This window comes from Lipotes vexillifer, unplaced genomic scaffold, assembly GCF_000442215.2.
Source record: "Lipotes vexillifer unplaced genomic scaffold, Lipotes_vexillifer_v1.1 scaffold3102, whole genome shotgun sequence".
Classification (NCBI taxonomy): domain Eukaryota; kingdom Metazoa; phylum Chordata; class Mammalia; order Artiodactyla; family Lipotidae; genus Lipotes; species Lipotes vexillifer.
In genome coordinates, this window is record NW_006778806.1 from 141,385 (window position 1) to 154,697 (window position 13,313).

The 13,313-nt window shown below is 62.1% G+C and overlaps 1 protein-coding gene across 1 annotated transcript; it reads right to left on the minus strand.

Moving 5' to 3' along the window:
* Window positions 1-5,224: 5,224 nt before the first annotated feature.
* On the minus strand, window positions 5,225-13,311 carry TEDC1 (tubulin epsilon and delta complex 1; the record flags this gene model as incomplete). Its single annotated transcript, XM_007451956.1, has 8 exons — window positions 5,225-5,554; window positions 6,897-7,064; window positions 7,531-7,617; window positions 10,918-11,016; window positions 12,089-12,244; window positions 12,534-12,736; window positions 13,025-13,103; window positions 13,201-13,311. Coding segments are annotated over 8 exons (1,233 nt in total), but the record flags the coding sequence as incomplete, so codon positions are not given.
* Window positions 13,312-13,313: the final 2 nt, after the last annotated feature.

Below are 13,313 nucleotides of genomic sequence, written 5' to 3' on the forward strand. Positions count from 1 at the left end.
AATGCCTGCACACCCGCATTCATCACAGCATGTTCTTCACAACAGCCAAGAGCTGCAAGCGCCCAGATGTCCACTGAAAGATGAGGGGGTAAGCCTATCGAGGTCTATTACGCAGCCTTAAAAGAGCAAGAAATCCTGACGCCTGCTACAACATGGATGAACCTCGAGGACTTTATCTCAGTGAAATAAGGCAGTCACAAAAGGACAGATCCTGTGTGAGTCCACTCATATGAGGTCCCTAGAAGAGTCAGATTCACAGAAACAGAAAGGATGGTGGGGGCCCGGGGCTGGGGGAGGGGGAATTAATGTTTAGTGGGGACAGAGTTCCTGTGCTGCAAGATGTAAGAAGTTCTGGAGATCTGTAGCGCAACTGTGTGAATATTTTAACACTGTTGAACTGTACACTTCAAAATGGTTAAGATGGGACTTCCCTGGTGGCGCAGTGGTTAAGAATCCGCCTGCCAATGCAGGGGACACGGGTTCAAGCCCTGGTCCGAGAAGATCCCACATGCCGCGGGGTAACTAAGCCCATGTGGCACAACTACTGAGCCTGCGCTCTAGAGCCCATGAGCGTAGAGCCCGTGCTCCACAACAAGAGAAGTCACTGCAGTGAGAAGCCCGTGCACCGCAACAAAGAGTAGCCCCCACTCGCGGCAACTAGAGAAAGCCTGGGCAGCAACAAAGATCCAACGCAGTCAGAAAATAAATAATAAAAATAAAATAAATAATTTTTTTTAAATGGTTAAGATGGCAGAAGAAAGAATTAAATCATGCCATTTTTAGGAACGTGGATGCAATTAGAGATCATCACACTAAGTGACGTAAGTCAGACAAAGAGAAATATTACATGATATCATTTATATGTGGAATCTAAAAAATAATACAGATGAATTTATTTACAAAACAGAAACACACTCACAGACATAGGAAACAAACTTACGGTTACCAAAGGGGAAAGGGGGTGGGGAAGGATAAATTAGGAGCCTGGGATTCATACAGTCCTACTATACATAAAATAGATAACAAGGATTTTTTGTGTGTGTGTTTTGACAAATCTATTTAACCATGAAATGACCACCCCAATCTAGATAAAAGGCAACAAGGATTTACTGTATAGCACAGGGCACTATATTCAATATGTTGTAATAACCTATAATGGAAAAGAATCTGAAATATATATATATATAAAATATATATATATATATACATATATACATGTGAATCACTTTGCTGTATACCCAAAACTAACACAGTATTGTAAATCAACTGTATTTCAATTTTTAAAAAATGGTTAAGATGGCAAACTTAATGTTATGTGTTTTTTACCACAATTTTAAAAAATTGTCCCTAAAAGGGAAGGAAAAAACTTGGGAATTGTAAATGAAGACGGTAAGAAGAAAAACAACTTAAAAGAGGAGCCACCAGCTCACAAGCCCCACAGCAGAGAGAGCAACAGATCCCAGGCCCCAAATCTACCAGAGTCCACCAGGTCCCAGCCCAACACCCCTCACCCGCCTTCTCGCTGAACCCCAGAAGCTCTCCCGCCAGGGGCAGACGGGGCCTTTTGGAATGAAGACAGGACCTGGCCCTGAACGGTGCCCCGGCCCCGCTCAGAAGAAACTCCGAAATCCTGACCTGGGGCACAAAGGCCTGCAGCCCCTGCCCCTCTGCGACCCCACCTCTGAGCTCATGTCCTACCCCCTCCCAGACGCCCCCGATGCAGCCCCGGCATAAGCACGCCATTTCCTTTGCCTGGACCACCCTCCTGGGCGGGACACTCAGCACCCTCTCCCCCCCTCCTTTACTGTCTGGGCAGAGGCCTCCTCTGACCACCACCCTCTGTCACCTCGTGCCCCGACCCCGCACAGCCAGGGCCATCGCCCCCTGATGCATATTCGTTTATGGTGTTTGCTCTCTCGCAGACCCTGCACCCAGCCCCGGGGCTGGCACACGTTGGGCACCTCGGGAATCCTGGCTGATGGATGAGAGGAGGAACAGCCCAGCTCGGCCAAGAAGGACAGAGAGGCCGGCGCCCTGCTGCACTCAGCACCCAGGACCCAGTTGGGGGCCCCGGAGCTCCAGAGGCACAACTTCATGGCCACCAGCCACACCCACAGGCAAGGACACGGGTGCCGGGGCCTACGGACCAAGGTTGTCAACTGTGCCCGCCAACAGGGATTGTCTCCCAAATGCCGCTGAGAGATGCTCCTGTCCACCCAAACCTGAACTTCAGCAGGCCACGGGGAATACCCCTCAGGCTGCAGGTGGGCCCCGGGGGGGCCTCAGTCCTGACCAGCCAGCCACGCCCCCCAAGCCAAGGTCAAGCCAAGGTCGACCAATGCAGATAAGGACAAGGGAGAGGGAGGCCGGCCAGTGGGTAGTGGGGTAGGGCGCCTAAAGGACCATGAAGGTGGAGGTGACAGAACACGAGCCCGAGCACAGGAGGCAGAGCGGTCTGGCCGCGGGAAGGAACCTGGACTGGCTTCTCGATTTCTGACCTCGTGGTTGACACACCCAAAGGTTAGGTGCCCTGGGGGCGAGTGGGAACCGTTCGTAAACCCACGACCACAAAGCCCCGCAAGGCAGCCCCGCTGTCCCGAGCTTACCCACAGATAAGAATCCCTTCCCTACCCCAGTCATGGCTGTTTTAAAGACCTCCTGTGTGTCGTCTTCTGCGACATGCCTGTGTTTTCTAGAAGACTCTGAGAGTTTTTGACTCCGGATCCCAGGAGGCCGCTGCAGCGTGGCCAGCCGGCTGTCCCGGTCACCCCCTCACCCACCCCCCTTGGCGGACGGCAGGGACCTCCCACATCCGCTCCTGCCCCCGCGACTCCGAGGGGGTTGGGGGCCTCTCACAAGCCGCGCCCGTGCGCTTCCCGGGGGTAGTTCGAATCCAGCCCCACCCCTTCCCGGTGCCCCGCCCACCTGCGGCCGCACAGCGCGCCTGCACGTCCCCGGTTACAGTTTGACTTATCTGAGTTCCTGTTTCCCCCTCTCCGCGGTGTCTGCCCCTGAGCCGACGACCTTATCAGCGCCACACCAGTTCTCCCCGGGCTACAGGTGTTGCGATAAACTCTCCCGCTTGCTCAGCCTTGCCTTTCCGCTGTCTTTACAGTGTCTCTTAATGAACAGGTTCCTAGTCTTGATGCAGCGACTGACTGTGGTTTTAGGAAGCCCCTCCAGAGGGGAGCGTGGCATCCTCACCTCCTGCAGGGCTGTGTCTATGGGTCGGTGGGGAACCCTGCAGCCCGTGTGCAGTCCTCACACATGCAGCCAGGCCAGGCTTCAGTGCACGCGTGGGCCCATGCTGCCCCACACCCCGTCTGTCCCGTGGGTCTGGGGTTGGTGGGCAGGGTCTGAGCCCTGGGGTCAGGCCTGTGAACCTGTCCTGTCACATGCAGAGGGGACTGCAGTGGCTGCGGGACTGCGGGGCTGGGGAGTGTTGGAGATGACAGCCCGCATGAGGCCTGAGGTCCACAGTGGATTCTCCCCGGGGCCTCCTGCCTACCCACCAGACCTCAGCCCCACAGAACGGCTGGGTCAGGGACATGAGCCACTAACTTACATCACCGCAACAGTAGGAGCCAAACCCCAGGGCCCACGCCTGCAGCCTTGGAAAGCTCCTGGCTCACGGGGTCACCGTGACGGGGTCACCGCGGACGGCTCCACTCACCCCCAGCTTGGCCTCTCGGGCAGGTTCCACCTTGTGTTTCAGAATCACCAGCCCAGGTCCCACAGACACAGACACGCTTGTGGTTTTGATTGAACTGTACTGAATCTACAGATCAGTCTGAGAAGTGACAGCTCAATAACGTAGAGTTTGCATTTGAGTTTCTAAAACTTAAGTTCCCGAGAGCCAGTGGCCATCCCAGCTTCAGGGAGTACACAGGAGGCAGGGAACTTGCCCCGTGGGGCAGTCAGGACGGCAGCAGGGGGTCCAGAAGTGCCTTTAAACACTCGAGGGCCACAGGCGGGGGCCTGAGTCCCGTGTGCCCTGGACCCGACTGGAGCAAGCAGGGAGCCCATAAGAGGGGCTAGGAGACGGGGACCAGGCCTTGGAGGGAGGGGCTCGGGCCAGAGGCTCTCTGGGGCCCGCCTGTGAGGAGAGGGTCGGGGGGCACTCCTGAAGGGGGGCCAGCTCGACCCCGGTCTGGTCAGTGCTCCCAAGGCCAGTGCAGAGGCACCACAGGTGTGCCCCAACCCGGGACAAAGGAGGCCCAGAATGGCCCAGAGGGGCTAGTGCCCCTGGGCATGAGCCAGCACTCCCCAAGTGGACAGCAAAGGCCAGTGAGGAGGCGTTGTGGCTGGGCCCTGGGGCCTAAGCTGGCTGGCAGCAGGTCAGGGTGGAGAACACTGGGGGACAGGGGAGCCCGGCAAGGGAGGCCGGGCTGAGGCCATGTCCACGGGCGGGAGCGGGACGGGGCAGGTGCCAAGAAGCCAAGCCTCCTGGGAAGGAGCGGAGCCTGTTCTGGCAGAGGCTGGGGGCACATCCTCTGGACACAGATGGCTCTTTGTCAGGGCGGAGCCCAGCTCCCCGAGCAGTCTCGGGAACAAAGCCCCCTCTGTCCACAGTGGCCTCCCCCTCCCCCCCCGGGGGCACCACCCCCAGAAACGGAGCAGAGTCCCCCCACTACCCAAGGTTCCCATCAGGCGTCCCTGCCCAACACAGACACACACACACACGCACGCACACACGCACACCAGGTACAGGCATGGCCCAGGTGGGGTGTACAAAGGGAGCCCAGGATGAGGGTGCTCCAAGGGTGCATCCAGGACACTGCATCCCTGGGGCCCTCACGCCCACCCTGTGCTGCAGGCCATGCCTGTCCATCCAGCACCTGAGCAGTCCTAGACCAGCCCAGCCTCAGCCACCACTGCCCAAAGACCCCTCGCCCTGGGCCTGAGGGGAGCATCCCCTCCCCAGACAGAGACCCAGAAGGGTGGCAGAGGGACAGCTGGAGCCTCAGCCCTGCAAGGAAGCCTCCACAATTTATTTCCGGGTCTTCTCCAGATCCTGAATGCCCACGGCCACCACAATGGGCCTGCCCCCAGCACTGCAGGCTGCGGGGCTGGGTACTGCCCAAAGTGGGGACCCAGGGCCCAGGGCCCTGCGTGCCTGCACCACCAGGGCTGTGTCTGTGTCACCCCTGCAGCTACCCGGCCTGGAATCTGTCCCTCCAAGGCCCAGCCAGGCTGAGGGGTGTGCCCCCGGAAGAAGGGAACGTCAGCGTCCAGGTGGCAGGATCCAGACGGAGCCGGGTGGGGCTCCCACCAGCCTGGCCAGCTCCTGCCGACACTGGCCCTGGAGCTGGTGCAGCACCACCTCCAGGTGGGCCTCCCGGCTCCTCAGCGCCTCAATCACTTCAGGGGCTCGCAGGCCTGGGTCCCCGGGCGCCCCAGCCTCAGTCCTCACCAGCCGGTGGGGCCCGTGGGGCTGGGCCAGGCTGCAGCCGCTGCCTCGCTCGCAGGCCTGCCGCAGAGCGGCCAGGTCCTGCCCCACGGCCTCCCGCAAGGCCGTCCTTGTGGTGCTCCACTCGGGCCCACAGCCTCCGACCTGCACAGGGGACATGGCAAGTGAGCCGAGGGTGACCAGTCTCACCAGGACCCTGGCTCAGGGCCCTCGGCTCTCCCTGAGCCCTGCCCCCAGCCCCCAGCAGTCCTGCGGCCCCTCCCAGTGCCCAGAGCCCACCGCTCTCAGGAAAAGAGGACCAACTCCAGCGCCAGCTCTAAGGCCTGGCTCCTCCAGGCTCTGTCACCCGCACCGAGCATCTGAGCCCTAAGCCAGAGGCCGTGTGGCCCCGGGGACAGGGCCAGCAGCTTGATCACCCCCGACAGCCCTGCAGGGCCTGAGCCCTTAGGACCACCCAGCTGCAGGCCCAGCTCTTTCACTGCGGTATTGCAGGGGGAGTGGGCCTGGCTGCCCCCAGCAGGCCAAGTCCTGCAGGGTCTGCTCAGAGCCCAGAGTGCAGACCCTTGGGACACCCACCCCCAATCCCACCCACCACTCCAGGCGGGGTCAGCATGTCCTCTGCTCTATCGGCTTCCCACTTTCCCACCGCCCTCGCAGAGGGGTGGCATGGGGTGGCCCTGACCCAAGGGGACGCCAGGCTAAGGGGACGCCAGGCCGAGGATACGACCTGGTGAGGACACCTCTGGCCCCCAGGGCAGGCCCATCCCAGAGACCCTGCAGGCAGCAGGGAGCGCAAAGAGGCTGTGCCCTCGGTGTCCCCAGGGAACTGCCCTGACCCTGACCCTGACCCCGACCCTCAGTGGGCACTGCTCCGTGATTCGCAGCAAGGAAGCATGAAGAGCCCTGAGCCTGGACAAGCACCGGCTCCGCTTCCTGTGAGAAACCCCGCCTGCAAACGTCACCGGTGCTTCAGCTGTCACTGCCCAAGAGGGCAGGGGGCTCCAGCTTGGCCCAGCCGGAGGAGACATGGCCGTGCAGGGCCTGAACGAGCCATGCTGCAGGCCCCCAGGAAACACCCGTGCTCCCCAGGGGTATCTGAGGGGAAAACCACGCCTGCAGTTTACTCTAAGATGCTACAGAAAAAGGAAATCAATGCAGCGCACGTGGCCCACTGTTCACAGCCACAAACCCGGTGCTCGCCCAGTCCAGCTCATGGAGAGGGGAGGGTGGCGCCCAGGTGGGGTTGGGGGACCCACATGTCCACCAGCAGGTTCAAAAGGCCACATGGTGTGAACGGAAGCCAGCAGGGACGACATCAAAACTGCCCTGGGATAACGAACAGACCTCCATCAGGGTGGCCAGGGTGGGGCGGCAGCGGAGTCTGGCAGGTGAGCCCACCCCCCCTTGCAAACAGACCAAATGGTGCAAGTCCCACCGTGGGAGCCCCCCATCGAGCACAACCCGGGCCAGGGCTCCAAGTCCTCACCCCGGCCTCCCAGGCCGCCCGCCGGGCCTCCACCGCCTCTCGCAGCTCTCCCTGCAGGGCCTGCAGCTCCCGCACCAGGGGCTCCAACGCTCCAGCCCCTGGCGTGGGGATCCTGGGCAGAAACGTGGGCTGTGAGGCCTCAGGGGGGCAGGCATCCAGGACCGTGTCCTGCAGAGAGGGACCCCAAGTGAGAGGGTGGGCGGCAGGCCCAGGCCTCACCACCAGAGGCCCAGCTCCCCAGCCGGCAGGGGCAGAGGCCCAGGATCACTTCCCGCCCCCGGGTCACAGACCAAGCTGGACAGTGACCCTCACCCCAGTGGGCCTGGAGGCCAGGGAGGCACAAAGGCCAGGCTTCCAGAAGGCCAAGATCCCTGAGAAGTCTGGGCCTCCCCAGGAGCTGGGAAGGGTGGTGATGGGACAGACAGACATCTGGAAAGAGCCACACACACAAAACCCACAGGCCTGGGTGTGAAACCGGCTTCAGGGCTGGGTGTGGGGGGCTCCCCTGAGACTTCTCTTCCTGTCTGGAAAATGGGAAAGACACCACCACCACCCCGGGGCTGCTGTGGTCAGACCAGGGGAGGGGAGGGGAGGGGAGGGGAGGGACAGGAGGTGGATGGCACGGCTTCCTGACCATCCACCGCCAGAAGACCAGCTCCCGGCGCCGCCACTCGAGGGCCGCCTGCAGCCGTGCGTTCTCCCTCTCCAGCCTCCGCAGCAGCTGCAACGCAAACCATTAAGGCCGCAGTCAGAGAACCCAGTGCGCCTGGGACCCTGCCCACCCTGCCCACCGTCTCTGGCTCAGTCGCCTTGGCTCACCCGGCCCACCCGCGGGCGGAGGCACCTCCCTGCAGGGCACGGCAGGACAGGGCGTGGCACGGCAGGGCAGCCTCACCTCCAGCACAAACAGGCCAAGCCTACCAGGCCTCTGACCACACCAGTGATCCCCCAGGCCCCCCAGAAGCGTGGGTCCCGCAGGGTCCGGGGCTGAGTCCTGGTGCCCCCTCACTTGGGACTCCACCCCACATCCCCCGCTGACTGAGGGCTGCACCCCGGAGGCTTTGGGTGTATGGGGAGGCCCCGGATGGGGGAGACTGGCGGGTTCTGGGAATCCCTCCCTGTAGTCCCCTGGAGCCCAAAGGCAGGGCAGAGGCTGCACGGCGCCCAGCTTGGAGGCGACGGAGGACAGACCGGGGACCAGGGTGGAGAACACAGCCACGTAGCCCCCCGGCCCCACCCTGCAGGCACGGCCCGAACAGCCCCACACCTGCGGACCCCACAGTCCAGTGCACGGGCACATGCTCCCGTCCCGACTGCCGAGGCCACTGTGTTCTCGGGAAGCCGGACAGGGGCAAGTCCAGGCACGGTCCACCCCAAGGGCCCACGGCAAGCTGCGGAGAGACAGATGGGCCCCACTGGGACGGCCCAGGCCAGCACCTGCTGTGCTCCTCTCTGAACACAGCAGCCAGCACAGTGACCCAGCCTCCGGCACCGCTCCTTCTAGAAGGGAGCCCAGGAGTGTGCTCTGGGGCCGGGACAAATGGCCAGAGCCGGCAGCTGCCCTGTCGGCAGACAAGAGCCCTGCCAGGCCTCCACTCACAGAGGCTGGTGCCCGAGCCATGCGCACCAGCGTGCCTGCCAGGCAACCAGGGGATGCACATAGCTGGACAAGGGGCTCCCGGGTCAGGGAGCCAGATGGGGGCAGCCTTGAACACCAGGCCAAGGGCTCAGCCCATGGCCAGTGGAGCAGGGAAGGCAGGCCTGCGGTGAGAATCGCCCTGTGGTCTGGGGGAGGGCTGCGGACATGGGAGGACGGAGCCCATATGCCCACACCACACACACACCCCGCTACACACACCTGCTGGTCAGTGAGAAGAGCAGCTTACTCAGCTCCCAAGAACAGTCCCAGAGGGTGTCCACACCCCCGCATCCCAAGCCACAATGTAAGAAGACTACAGGCCCAGCCAGTAACCAAGGATGCTGCCCAGCCACTCCACAGCATGCCTGGCCACTGACACGGCAACAAGAGATCATTCCAGAAGCTTATGGGACCCATCCCAAGAGCGCAGCACCTTCAGGTCAGCTGGTCCAGGCTGCCACCAGCTCCTCATCCAGAATCCTTGGAAGGAAGCCAACTGTCCCCATCCACCTGGCCATGCTGTTTTCAGTCCTGGGGCACCAACATGCACCACCCTCCAGGAGGAGGGAAGCCGTACCCGCCCAGGCCCCCCACAGAGGCTGGGGTCCCAGGCAGCACCAGGCTAGAGCCCCAGGCAGCACCAGGCTGGAGCTGGCACAGCCTCTGCTCTACTCAGACCAGGGAGGGGACCAGGGGCAGGAGGGCTGCGCCTCGCTGAGTCACCCCTGAAAGGGAACAGAGCCAAGGGCATCTCATTACACCCAGATGCTGCCTCAGCACCTTCAGGGCCAAGCACAGCCTTGCCCAGGTAAAACCAGCCAGGCAACAGCCCGGAACGCAGACCGGGCAGGCACCAAGGGCCAGGCAGACATCCCCAGGTAGCCGCCCTGACCCCACAGTGGGGATGCAGACCCCCTAGGAGCATGCGGCTCTACAGGTGGGATCTGCTGGGCCTGCCCTGAGCCTCAGCCCTCCTACCCAGCCAAGTGCCCCAGGACAAGGCACTGCCAGCCTCACACTCTGGACCTGCCAAGCCCAGCACTCAAGTAATGGCCAGCCTTGGGCCTGTCCCAGGACCCACTGGCCAGGCAAGCCCAAGGGAAGGAAACAGTGATGATGGATGGGGGCTCCTGAAAAGAAGGTCAGTAGAGTGTGGGGCAGCGCCAACCCCCACCTCCCCATCAACAGGTGACACGTGCCCAAGCTCAAGGCACCCACACCGTCAGCTCGGACCCTTGAGCGGTCTTCCTTAATTCCAGTGCCCCCCTCGCTAGCTGCCAGCCCGGCCCAGACACCTGTGTTCTTCCCACAGCCCAAAGTGTACCCAGCCACGTGCATACACACAGCAGCACTGGCTGCTCCGGGGGCAAGGGAGGCCCTGAGGTTGCATGTGTCTCCTACATAGGCAAGGGGGTGAGCTTGGGGACTTCCCTGGTGGTCCAGTGGATAAGACTCCATGCTCCCAAAGCAGGGGGCCCAGGCTCAATCCCTTGTCGGGGAACTAGATCCCGCATGCTGCAACTAAAGAGTCCACATACCGCAACTAAGGGTCCACATGCCACAATGAAGATCCTGAACGCCGCAACAAAGATCTCACGTGCCGCAACTAAGACCCGGCACAGCCAAATGAATAAAATAAATATTTATAAAAAAAAAAAAAAAAAAAAATTTTTTTTTTTTTTTTTTAAAATCCGTGACCCAAACGTACTCAGGTTGAAGCCTCCCCCTTCATCCCTGGTCACTTCTGCTGTCTCTGCTTGCATCAGCCCCCTGGAGAACCTCTGTCTCCTGGCCTGAATTGAAACTCAGCTCTACCCAGAGGGTATCACTTCTTTTGCAGCTCTCTTAAGTATTCTTCCGCAGGCCACACCCCCAGGATGAAGGGTGGGAATAGCCCGCTCCTCATTCCCTGGAGCAGAATCCAAACATTCCTACTTCCTGCTGGTGCAGTGGTTAAGAATCCACCTGCCAACGCAGGGGATACGGGTTCAAGCCCTGGTCCGGGAAGACCCCACATGCCGCGGAGCAACTAAGCCCGTGAGCCACAACTACTGAGCCCGCGTGCCACAACTACTGAAGCCCGCGCACCTAGAGCTCCGCAGCAAGAGAAGCCACTGAAATGAGAAGCCTGCGCACCGCAACAAAGAGTAGCCAGCCCCCGCTCGCCACAAGTAGAGAAAGCCTGCGTGCAGCAACAAAGACCCAACGTGGCCATAAATAAATAAATAAATAGATAGATAATAGATAAATAAATATTTTTTTAAAAGATGGTGAGCTTGGCTAACACCCACAGCTCAAAGCTGGTCTGCTCTCTGGGTCCCCCACCCTCCCAGGCTCCTTCTCACCTTGGGTCACGCCCACTTTGGTCCCACCAGCCCTCACCTGCCGGCCACCCTCCGGGTCTCTGAGCAGCTCCGTTTCGGTGACAGACAGGTGGCCAAGGCTGCGGTCGCTGTGGCAGCCACGGGTATATGAGTGGATCTGAAAGAGGCAGTGTAGACCCCAGGCTGAGAAGGTGGGCGCCTCCCCCCTGCCAGCGCTAGGCAAGGACCTTACAGATAAGGAAACAGGGTTCAGAGAGGGTCGGGCCCAGGAGAGTAGTCAGCACTGCTGGGAGGCTGGCCCAAGGCCCAGTACCCACCAAGAGGCCCATGCAGAGGGAGGGGCACCCCACCCAGCTCCCAGGGGTGCAGTATAGGTAGAGTGGGGCGCCCCTGCTTCCCCCTCAGCTCATCAAGTGCGAGGCCCGTGTGGTGGCAGAAACAGCCTCTGGACAGGCTCAGTGGTTCAGTGAGGCCAGTGGCAGGGACACAGACACAGGGAGGGCACCCCAGCAAGGTGAGGCCTGAAGGCAGGAGGGAGGTTAACTGGTGGGCGTGTCCCACACAGAGGAGCAGCTGGAGCCCAGACAAGAGGCAGTGAGGGGTCCCAGGAAACGCTAGCTGAGCAAAAGACCCTCTCCCAGGGGCAGAGCGCAAGGCGGGGTGTTCTAGCACCAGAGAGCCCTGCGCTGGTGCGAGCCCTGGGCCACCTGCCCAGCCACCGCTCAGCCCAGACCATGCACTATACCTGTGGGGACAACTGTGCCCCAATAGCTGAGCCCTACTAGCCTTTCGGAAGCCCGCAGGAGCTGCCCACCGCCCGTGAGCCCACACCCAGGATGCAGTGGGAGGGGGTGCCTTCCTCGCCATCTCGTGTTCAGGCAGCAGTGGCTCCCCAGAGCCCACTTCGGTGCTCAGTGACATAGAGTCTGAAGCTTCTAGGGAGTTCTGGGGACAGGAAGGTCGACCCTGCAGGCTCCCTGCCCCCCTGATTCCCTGCCCCATAGATGTCCAGCAACACCTGCTCTAGGCCCCCTCCTGGACAACCTGGAGCCCTAGGGTCAGGCTCTGGGCCACCCCAGGCTGTGCCCAACAGGTCAGCTCCCAGCCAGGCCTGGGAAGGCCCACATTCAGCCAAAGGCTGGGCGCCAGCCTGCGACGAGAATGCTGGACAGGCCTCTATAGCACAGAGGACAACTGCCCCTGGGTGGACAACGCATGCGTGGCACTACCTTGCCCAGGAGGGCGCACTGCTCCTGCTGACTGGCCATCAGGTTTCGCCACCGGAACCGCAGCTTTCCCATCAGCCACTGCAGGTGGCGGATGTCCACACAGCCGTCTGCTTCCACGCTGGGGGCAGGAGGACCAGGGCTGGCCAGGGCCTCGCACTGGGGAGGGGGCAAGGGTCACGCACTGCTCCCACACCCCAGGCAGAGACCACGAAGGGGAAAGAGAAAGGAAGCCCCCGGGAGTGAGTGCCAAGAGATCCCGGGGGCGCCAGGAAGAGCTGGGTAAAGAGCCTGTGGGCACGTCCCCGGCCCTCACCTGCCTCCGTGTGCTCACCCGGGAATTCGGGTCAGCAACACTGACCCCCACAGGGCTGACCCCGCCGGTCCGGTGCCCACACCCAGGATTCCCGCCCGGGCTGGGCGCGGCTCACACTTATCCCTCACCCACCTCGCACACGGGCATCTCATCTCCCAGCTGCACGCGGTTCTGGGTCAGCAGCCGCTCGGGCAGGGGCCCGCGGGCCAGGAGCCAGGCCAGGGCCAGCAGCAGCTCGCGGCCGCCCTGGGAGCCGTCGTCCGGGAGTTGTGCCAGGGCCCGCCTAGGGTAGCCCTGGGTGCGCAGCGCCAACTTCACAGAGCGGACCTGGGCCTCTGCGGTAGGAGACGCCAGCTCAGGGGGGACACCCACTGGAGATGACACTACCCAGACTCCTAAGGGACCCCCGCGGGACGCAGAGCAGAGACCATGCTTGGAAGGGACCAACAGGGGCATTGGGACCTAACCTGGAGGCGGGAAGGGGAGGGGCTCACGCGGGGGGGGCGGGGTGTCTCATCGGGGAGGCGGGGAAGTGGGCGGGGCCTTACGGAGGGCTGTCCCGTGGTCTGCGGTGGGCGGGGCTCTTGGTGGGCGGGGCCAGAGCCTTACCAGGCGGGCCTTACCCGGGGAGAATGAGGCCGAGGCGCCGTCGGCCAGCTGCGGCGAGAGCACGCGGAAGAGCAGCCGCCAGAGCGCGGGGGCCTGCGAGGATCAAAGAGCGACGGTCAGCGGGGCTGGCGGCGTCCCTGCGTCCTCCCGGAGCCCTACTGGCCCCGGCCGCCTGCCCTGCTGGCCTCACCGCCTCCGGACGGTCGAACTTGGCGCGGCGGAAGGTCTCGGGGCTGGGTCCGGCAGGCAGAGTCTGACTCAACGCGGCGATGGCCTCGGGCAGGGCCCGGGCCGCGTCCGCCG